Source organism: Centroberyx gerrardi, chromosome 22 (assembly GCF_048128805.1).
Source record: "Centroberyx gerrardi isolate f3 chromosome 22, fCenGer3.hap1.cur.20231027, whole genome shotgun sequence".
Lineage (NCBI taxonomy): Eukaryota > Metazoa > Chordata > Actinopteri > Beryciformes > Berycidae > Centroberyx > Centroberyx gerrardi.
In genome coordinates, this window is record NC_136018.1 from 17,371,033 (window position 1) to 17,381,290 (window position 10,258).

Here is a 10,258-nt window from a genome sequence, read left to right on the forward strand (position 1 = left end):
GTGGGAAAACGTGTTTTGCCCTTGCAGTTGGAAAAAGCAACACCTTCTCATGATAAAGAAATAAAAAAACGCTTTCATAATCGTACATATTCATTCCAACTAAAGACAGTAGCAACTTGAAAGTATTGATGACCCTAATGAGTTATGGTTGCTGAAGTAGGACACGGAAAGGTTGTGAGGATGTAGGAGGCATAATAAAAGCATTATAAACCTGATACTTGTCGCGGAATTGTTGATGTATTTTTTGACAGCTCCCAGTAGCCGTAGAACCAAACTGCACGCATGCGCCCTTACGCTACTTTACGAGCAACAATGGCGTCCTCCTTCGGGATGTGCAGGTTACATATGAGGGGAAGGGGAAGCCTGGCAAAGTGCTTTCAAAAGATTGATACGTGTTTTCAAAGAAAAGTTGGGACAAACGTTGTTGCTGCGCAAGTTGAAGCACCCAGGAGAGAAGAAACCGGTTAGTAACTCAAGCTGTCAGGGAAAAACAGTTCCGAAACAAACCAAGTTAGCCTGCAAGCTAGCCTTGATACATGCTGTTGACTCTTGTATAGAGTGATCGTCACGCCAAACTCCATTTAAAAACATGGCAGTTTATTCTAGCCTTGCCTATTGGCCAAGATACATACCTGATGAAACATAACCTAACATAACATAAGAGCTTTTACGAATCGTCGGGGACTTCAGATAAATCCGGCGTGTAGATGATCAACAAAATCTCAGCAACAGCAATGTTTCACTTGTCATTTCCAGTTATCCCACCAAATTGCACTGTGGAGAGCGATTAGTAGTTATTGTGAATCATCAATTCTAAAAGTTTGCTGCTTGGTGGATTGCATGTAAGCCGAATTGAAGAGTGGCTTCTAACGATTCAGAAAGGGCTTATGTGATATATTATGTACCTTTGCCTATAAACAATGCCACATTAACTCGTCAGATTTTTGAATGAAGTTTGGCGTGACATTCTGGGGCAACTGTAGACCAGACTAGTCGCAGCTAATGGGGATAGCTTCATCCAGCAGATAATGCTGTAAAATTTGGCTGCAGGTTAACAATCTTCAGTTAGCTAGAATGGGGTGAATGATGAAGATAACTAAATCCCTCCCTGAAAGCTATATTGACAGTGATTTGTGCAGCTGTTGAACTTTGCTTTGCTGTTCTGTTGTCAGAAGCAAAGGATGGGCGCCGGTCGTTTTCTGCTGTCCAGGCAGAGAGACAAGAGCAAGCGGAGAGATCTGTTCTCATCAGCTGCCAGTCCAAAACCAATGAGAAAAAGTTCCTCAAGTATTTATCAAGACATGGAGATATCAAGAAGTGTTTCTTTTATGAAAGCTATGTAAGTAAGAGACTAAGCACTACTGTTAAATAGGCATTCTTTTCCAACAATCATCATACTACAATCAACATCATACAAAGATGCAATTGGATGATGAAAATCTGCATAACTCCCCTCTTGCATAATTGAGTGTGTTGATTTTATGCTACTGTTCTGTTCTCCAGGGAGTGTATGCGGTGGTTGAGTTTGCCAATCAGGAAAGCGTTGCCTCATTACATGAAGCGACCGCCATCCCTCGCGTCAACCATGAATCCATGGTGCCTTTCAAATCAAGACTGCTGTCACTCAGGAGTCTTGGTCCTGCCGACACAACAGATTCCAAGGCAGGCCAACCGTGCCAACCGCAGACCACCATCCCCCTCAATGAGCTCATACAGAGACTGTCCCGAGAGGAGAGTGTAAGTGTTCATGCATGAGGCTTGTCCTGGTGCTGCAGGTCACAATATCACACTATCACAGCAGAAAATACAGAAAGCTATTTACTTCTTTAATGTCCAGTGATTAAAGCATTCCTTGGTGCCTAGCTTTAGCATAGCCTAATGGCACAAACTGGTAAATTTTCGGCCATGCAAGTGTTGTGTTTACAGTCGTCTCTGTCCGCTCTTTTCCCCTCAGATAGACCAGCAGATAACCTCTCTGACAGAAGCCTACCAGTTAACAGAGGAGAACACCCGCCTGCGTTTCCTGGTCTGCTCTCTGCTCAAGGACATTGCTGCTGCTTATTTCCCAGAATGCACCATCAGACCATTCGGCTCATCGGTGAACGGCTTTGGAAAGCTAGGCTGTGACCTGGACATGTTTCTAGACCTGGACGGCATCAGCGGAAGGAACATCAAGATGGTAATAAAGGGGAATGCATGGAGGAAAACCTTTAGTTACTGTCATTAGACTAAGCCAGGCTAATTTGTAAAAACAACAGGTGAGGCTGTGTGGAAGATATAGCTTTCAGGATCTGAATTCTGTCTCTGAACAGCATCAGTGCTCGCATCGGAAACTCCTATTTACTGCAGACAAGCCATAATGTTGTTTTATGTGCATCATCAGATGGCTCATGCAGTGTTAATCGGTTCCTCTATGATGATTATCCACCAGTGTTTTGTTTTCCTAGTAGGGGTGTAAAAATTGATTGATGCATTGCAAATATACTATAGACACATTGAGCTGTTGTGGTTTAAAGCTTTAACTTTTGCCTTGAAATATATTATGCTTTGAACTAGTATCCTAGTATAAGGTTTGCATGTTCAATTAATGCTGACTGAATCAGCCAAGTTACTTAAATTACATTTGTAGAGCTATTACATGGTGGATTGAATTGTTACACACCTATTTTCTAGTTTCTGTCAGAGGACTTAATACACAAATGGGCTTAATACACATGTCAATGCAACTCCCTTCACGTGTGTAGAATTACACACATGTAACGTCTGCTACTAAATTGCATCTAGTATTTCAAGGCTACTTCATGTTGGTGAGATCTTCAGCATTTAAAAAAGATCCAGGCATCAGTGGCAGTGGGTAATTAATCATGTGTGACAAATGTACAAGTGCCTCACAGGTGAACCGTGTGGTGATATTACCATGACATGAAATCACAATCCCCTCTTTGTTATAAAGATGTACATTAGAGTTTGTTAATTTGAGAACTTCTGGCTGAAATCTTAGGAATAACACTTGAATTATGTTTTTAGAAGGAATTTCCACTTAATAGCCTAAATAAGCACGCAGGTGATCGTCAAAGGTTGTGCTTGCATCGTGTCTGACTTGTTCATTTTAATTTTTGTACATTTCCTAGTTGAGTATTCTATCATCTCATGCATATGATCTGTCTATTACTGTAGTCTTATCACCTTTGTGAATAGCCAAGTTGGAGGATCTCATCTTAAGTTCAAGCCCCTGTGTCGGCAAACATTCAACTTGCTGAAGTGGGGGGAGGGGGGGATAAGAGAAAAGGGAATTTCCCTACAAGGATCAATAAAGTATCGCATCACAAAACTGTTTCTTCCTCTCCGTCTCTCAGCCAAAAGCAGGCCTGTCCCTAGAGTATCAGATGAAGCAGGCCAACTCGGAGCGGGCCGTCACCCAGAGCATCCTCTCTGTCATCGGGGAGTGTGTGGACCAGTTTGGGCCCGGCTGTGTGGGGGTGCAGAAGATCCTCAACGCCCGTTGCCCCCTGGTCCGCTTCGCCCACCAGCCCTCTGGCTTTCAGTGTGACCTCACAGCCAACAATAGGTATACAGTTGCACACACACACTTAACTTGGCATACAACTGCATGTAATGTTAATTTGTTCTCATTACTCAGCATAGCTCTTTCTTTTGCATTTTAATTTTGCTGTGACGTTGTATCAGTGAGTGGATCTGATGACCTTGATGCTGTAGAAGTTCTCACAGAAAAGGGTCATATCTCGAAATGTCAATTACAGTTGGTCATAGGCCCCTTGCCTCACAGAAACTGCTAGTTTTATGTTGTCCTTCACAGCGTTTTGGCCACATTGGCGTTGCAAAAACCCCAAACAGAAACCGGAGTTGGCCAGGAAGCGCTGTGAACGTTGAGTTGCATGCTTGCCACGGTGAAACTAGATAGGGGGACCAGACAGGGGGCTTGTTTGTGTTTCACTTCTCTCTTTCCGGACCTGAAGATATTGTGGTCTCTGCTGGTGGCAACACACGCTTATACACACAAACACACACTCACACCTGCTAACGTTCAGAAAACCACTCTGCAGTTTCTAAGGAAATGGAGTTGAACCACCCGCTGTGGTTGTAAGGGGGATTTTTCTGAAGCCTTGTTTGGAGGGTTATTGTGTCCGATAAAAAGAAACTAACTGAATGCCATCTGAATGTGACTGAGTCAGTCACAGCGACGAGCTAAAGGCTGCTCTCTAGTGGTGGTTTTGCCATGACTTGTTAATTGTTTTGTTTTTTTACCATCACTCATAGTTTCACTGACCCTTGACATATAGCACGATATTTCATTTTCTGATGATGTGAGGCTGTGAAGTCAAGTAGATACACACTTTACAGGCTTTGAATTCTTTCATTTTTGGTCAGTTTCAACACACCCAGACCTTAACCCCAAAGAACACACAATTTTCCCTAAATGGTGAACCAGAGGGCTTCAGCCATTCCCAAAAGTACACTACAGTAACACTTTTGTTTAATGTATTTCCATTCATGTAATAAACAAGCGTGATGCATTTCAACCTAGCTTCCTAGCCTGTTGAGAGAGACATTACGTCAAAAGGCGTTTCTTTATAGTAACAGCTATTAAATCAACACAAACAGCACTATACATCGGACTGGTAATGCAGTCTATTCTCCTTAGTAGATGCCTTCTTTACTATTTGGTACTTTTTCCCATGAGAGAGGAGGGTGGCAGGGTGTCCTGGTGGATTAAGTGACCGTCCCATAACAGACAGGCCACATGTTTAATCCTCACAACAGCAGATGTCCTGTTGAACTGTCCCTGAGCAGGACACCTGAACACCTATTTCATTCATTGTAAGGCACTCTGGATAAGAGGGTCAGCTAAAAATGACGAAAATATAAACTGTCCCTGTAATCTCCCAGTACCCCATGAAGCCTTATTTAGTGGCTTATTAACCTTATCAGTACCTCTACTGCCTACATTTAGCTCTGCCAAAACATGCAGGACAATAGCGAGAGGTAGAGCAGTCAGATCAAATCCACTCGTGACTTGCGATGTCGTACCGTCCGTTCTCCACAGGGTGGCGATGAAGAGCACGGAGCTGCTGTACCTGTACGGAGGGCTGGACCGGCGGGTGCGCGGCCTGGTGTTCACGGTGCGCTGCTGGGCCAGGGCCCACGGCATCACCAGCAGCATCCCCGGGGCCTGGATCACCAACTTCTCCCTCACCGTCATGGTGCTGTTCTTCCTGCAGAGGAGGAGCCCGCCCATAATCCCCACCCTGGAGCACCTCCGGGACCTCGCAGGTAGCATCTAGCATCTGCGATTATTTGACAGAATATTGCAATTGCGATTTAAACTGCGATTCATATAATTTTTTCTTGTCATAATGTTTTTTTGAACTTGAAAATTGTTTAAAAGAAAGTGAAATCTATTTTAGATGCCTCTCTCTTAAGCATTTAATTGCCTCTGCAATATGGAAATTGCAGAAGTTCATATTGTGATTTCAATTTTTTTTTTTTTTTCGATTAATTGTTCAGCTCTAGATCTGAGAGTATTTCTGCTTTTGACCTTGTCCATGACTGTAAAAATATGATTGTAGCCAACAGCAGCATTTCAAACTTTAGTCATGTCTGGACCAGCAGCCTTGCTACCAACCTGAAGTCCCAAGCAGGTCCTTTATCAGCCACCCTGGAGAGTCTGTGATTGTTAATTGGAAATATTGCAGTAGAGTTTATGCACAGATATGATTAAACTTAGAGGTAGACTCCTCTGTGGGTTTCATTGTGGCTCTGTAGATGGCTTAGGGCATTTAGCTTCTCATTACCGTTTATACATCTGAAATGAATGGGTAACCCAGTGTCAGCTGTGTTAAAGTGTCGCCGGTGTGTGTTAGTGTAACCTCCAACACACCAGTCTGCCTCCCTGAGTCCACTACTGCTGCTCTAGCTGCTCCACACTCTATCTCTGTCTCTCGCTCTCGCTCTGTCACCTTGGCTGCCTGATAATTGCCTTCCAAAAGCAATCTATCCCCCCCACCACCACCACCACCCCCTCCTCCTCCTCCTCCTCCTCCTCCTCCTCCTCCCCGGCCCCTGCTTAACGCAGACTCTATCACACAGAGTGCTTACAGGACAATAAAAGGCCCATCACTCTGGGAAGGTCGATGACCCCGCCTCCTCTGGAAGCACACACACACACACACACGAGCAGGTAGCTATTTAAACAGTGGTGTAACCCCCCCTCTCTCTCCCCCACCCGTCACGGTCAAGGAGACTGGTACCAAGGGCTTTGATGGAGAACCAAACCAGCCCGCCAAGGACATGATCCATGCTCTTTCTTCTTCCTCTCTTCTCTTCACTTTCTTTTCCTCTCTCCTCCCACACACACACATACAGACACTTCTCTCTCTCCCCCTTCCTCCGTCTCTCTCTCTTTCCTCTCCATGTATGAAGCGACTCCATCCGTCTGCGTCTTGTTTATGGCTATCATAGCCGTGTAAAGGCAGTCGTTTACCTTGTGTCCCTGCTCTCGTCCCACAAGGCCCCGCGGACAAGAGCGTGATTGAGGGGAACGACTGCACGTTTGTCAGCGACTTTGGCGGGATCCAGCTCCAGAACAACACGGAAACACTAGGTGGGCAGAGAGCGTCGAATAAGGGCTTTGGGGCTGCATTCGGTTTGATCCATATCGATGTTCTTGTTAGCGGCCCGTCATGCTAATTTGACTTTTTTTTTTTTTTTTTTGCATTGTCTCAGAGCAACTGCTGCACGAATTCTTCGAGTTCTACGGCACTTTTGCATTCAACAAGATGTCCATAAATATCAGAAAGGTAAGCAGCTTACTCTATAACTTCCAATGCAACCCAACGATTTATGTGCCAAAAGGTGACAATTACAGTTTACATTACATTTACAATTAGCTGAGGCATTTATTCAGCACAATTGGCAGTAAGTGAAGAGTTTCAGTTTCTTGGAGAGTGCAGCAGGACTGTTATTGGGATCGAACCTGTGGCCCTTTGGTTACAGGATGGTCTCTCTAACCTCTAGGCTGCTTGAAAATCAACCCATTGCATCAGTGGAAAACAGAACTTAAAGGAAAAGACAAAAAGAAGGGACTTCAGCAGTCGAGGAAAGCCAGTTCAGCATTCACTCAAGTCTCCTCCCAGTCCCAGGGCCGAGCTCCAGCAGAGAAAGCTGGTGGTAATCAAGGCAGTGTTTGGTGGATGACGTCTTCCCACACGCAGATGACAGCTGTCCCTGTCATGTGTGATGGATGCCCGCCCCACGGGGCCCGGCGCCCTTGAGCTGTGATCCCAATTAGGAGCTCGATCAGGATCAGCGTAAACAAACGCACATTGTTTCTATTTAGACCCGTGTTCATCCTGATGTTCCCTGTTTGTTATCAGTTTATTTATTTACTCTCCAGTGGCCCCTGAGAGAGGAACGGAGCATGGGTGTCAGTTGAATATGGCAAGGTATGGCAAGTACCATACCTTAGCCTAAGTCAGTCCAAATTGGACCTTTATAGTATTTATCATTAAAAAGGAGGGCAAAGATCAAGCAGAAATGGCCAGAAATCTATTTAGAAGCCATATCTAAAAAAAACACATCAGGGGAGCATTCAGGACGAATGTTCCCTCTAAAGCAGCGTACGTCTGTACAAGATGGTTTATTGACCTACGTCTTATAATTCATCACATTGACCTAATAATAATGTCTTGTCAGTCATCACTCATGAAATTTAGTCGATATAAGTAGTTTTTGAAGTTTTGGTGTCAAATTATATTGGATGCAGGGTCTTTTCCATGCCTTATGGTTTAATGAATTGACGCCCCCGGGAAGGAGAGACCCTGCAGCCTAATATATGAGACTAATATCAGGGATGACATAGCAGAAGCAGCCTGCAGGTAGACTGCGGCCATGACCCGTGCCTATAGGCTTTCACCAGTAGAGAAACAGCCATAAATCTGCTTTACTGTGCTACAATTCTCCGGTTCGCTCGGCTCCTCTGACTGATGGCTTTATGTTGCCGTCTTCTATCCCTCCCTCCTGACGCAGCTCCATCCCTTTATCCATTCAGCCCCTTTATTGCCAGGCTTTAGGCAGGATACAGGTATGGCATGCAAAGGACCCTGGAAGGTTCTCGACTTATCCCTGACCCATATTTTAATAGTTCATTTGATGAGCAGGACTGCTAGACAGAAGCACCGCCGATAAATGCTCTGGTTGGTAACACTTTTCCCAAATTTTTCTCACTTTTCACAGCTCAAGTAAAAGTGTCTCCCAGAGTCGTATCTGAGGCCAACGTTTTTTTTTTTAGTTGTTTTTTTTAGATGTATGATAGATGAGACATAGTGAGTGTGTCGCTCAGCTTTGCCAGTGCTGACCTGCGGCCTTGCTCCTCATATCACCACACACACACACCTACGCACGCATACAAATACACACACACTCTCCTACTCCTCCCTGTCCCATCTGCCAGCCTGCGGAAAGGTGTACCAGTCAGCCATAGGTGCCCCAGATACAGCAGCAAAGACCTAAAAGCATGACCAGCAAGATAGATGGACCATAACGCGCGGGACTGCGCATATGGCTGCTCGTGTTCGCGAGTGTTTTCTCACCTGCTAACGTTGTCCCCCTTCCCTCTCTCCAGGGCAAAGAGCAGAACAAGCCAGAGGTGGCCCCGCTGCACATCCAGAACCCGTTCGAACCCACGCTGAACGTCAGCAAAAACGTTAACGGCACCCAGCTGGATCGCTTCGTGGCCCTGTGCCAGGAGAACTCCTGGCTGCTGCAGGAGAGTGAAACCAGGGCACCCAGAGGCGACAGTGGGGGCAACACCCCCACGCCGTGGGGACTGGCCACCCTCCTTCTGCCCTCCCAGGTTGCAGGGATCAGAGGTCGCAAGAAGAGGAAGAGGGAGCCAGCCAGTGCGAGAATCAAGAGCCTGCTAGAATCCTTGAAGACTACAAACCACCAAAACAAGAGCTAAGACACTGAGACATTTCAGAAATCAGCTCCTTCCTCCTCATTACTTCTCCTCAACCTTTGTTGTTATTGTCTGATGCCTCTGCTAGAAGTGAGGAGAGAATGGGAAACAAAGAAACACTTTGCAGGTTCTGCAATGGATACAACTACTGCACCTCCAGTTTTGTTTGAGACTGCACTGCAGTTTCAAACATGAACACTGGAGGGTGTAACTGAGGCCTGTATGTGCATATGTATGGGTCCAGGCTTAAGGAAGGGAGTGCTGTGTATACTGTAGACCTGCTCTATTCCTGCACTAAAGGCAATACTGTGGAAACAGATGCAAGTCTTAAATGCTCATTTAGGAGCGAAGACTGTATATCCACATTATCCATGTTTGCAAATTTGTGTACATAGAAATGATAACTTATAGTGACTACCAACACCATCTGTTTTCTCTTTACACTTAAGCAAAATCAATATGGATGTCTCATTTTTTTTTTTTTATTAAATCAGTGTCACAATATGGACTTGATTATCAAGCTTGCTTTGCAAACTGAAAACACTTTGGGGTTGAGCTTCATTTTTTCAATGAATGATGGGAAAAACAGTACGGAACATACTGACACACAGTTTGCTCAAATCTTGTGTTACATCTGGATTAAAGTTTTTAGCAGCAAGCTATCTAAAACAATGATGTAATGGTGCTAGCGTGTATTACTCAAAGTTATACAGAATCCATTTAGTTGGTCACTCAATTCCCTGGAACCAAGAGCAGCCAGAGTTGCGGTAAAGTCTGTAGAATGGATTGACCTCTCTGAAAAGCTACTGGTTGAGCTGACATGTTAAATATGTGGAAAGACAGTGGGCACATTCCATTTTAACTCCGTACGTCTTCCAGACGGAGACAAGCTCTTTAATTCAGTTTCCAGAGTATGCTTACAATGCCGCTGTCTACTAATCGCGTTGTCCAGAGAATGCGTTGGTCATTCAAAATATGGGCCAAGTTGGTAAGAAGTCGAAATACTGAAAAGGTCATGCACATCATCATTTTTTTTTGTTAGTTGTTGCATAACCTGTTACCAAAAGTTTTAGTGTGTGTGAGAGAGAGAGAGAGAAGGCCTAAGGGTGCATGTGTTAAGAGTGCATCTGTAAGTTCACATCCTATGAGTGTGCGCGAGTGTGTTTGTAAGTGTGTGTTTCGGCCCCCTGAGACAGTGGTTGAGGAGGCTGGAGTGTGCGGCCCACAGCTGTTTTTCCGCTCATTGCAGTGGGAGGTCAGGGGGGTGAAGGGAGAGACTTT

General features: G+C 44.9%; 1 protein-coding gene across 2 annotated transcripts; it reads left to right on the plus strand.

The window, feature by feature from the left end:
- The first annotated feature begins 282 nt into the window (after positions 1-282).
- On the plus strand, positions 283-9,645 carry mtpap (mitochondrial poly(A) polymerase). Of its 2 annotated transcripts, none has more exons than XM_071896942.2 (9): positions 283-463; positions 1,173-1,339; positions 1,504-1,737; positions 1,955-2,179; positions 3,357-3,568; positions 5,066-5,292; positions 6,530-6,622; positions 6,745-6,818; positions 8,642-9,645. In XM_071896942.2, the coding sequence occupies exons 1-9, from the start codon at positions 283-285 to the stop codon at positions 8,978-8,980; spliced, it is 1,752 nt and encodes a 583-aa protein (XP_071753043.1). In that variant the 3' UTR covers positions 8,981-9,645. The 2 variants fall into 2 exon arrangements, with proteins under 2 accessions (XP_071753043.1, XP_071753044.1); XM_071896943.2 differs by having other exon boundaries at positions 1,176-1,339.
- The last annotated feature ends 613 nt before the right edge of the window (positions 9,646-10,258 follow it).

Bases quoted from the DNA above. Each gene is read 5' to 3' on its own strand.
- mtpap (XM_071896942.2), top strand. From the start codon at position 283: ATGCGCCCTTACGCTACTTTACGAGCAACAATGGCGTCCTCCTTCGGG. The intron at 3,569-5,065 runs GTATACAGTTGC...CGTTCTCCACAG, and splicing joins GACCTCACAGCCAACAATAG to GGTGGCGATGAAGAGCACGG. The intron at 6,623-6,744 runs GTGGGCAGAGAG...GCATTGTCTCAG, and splicing joins GAACAACACGGAAACACTAG to AGCAACTGCTGCACGAATTC.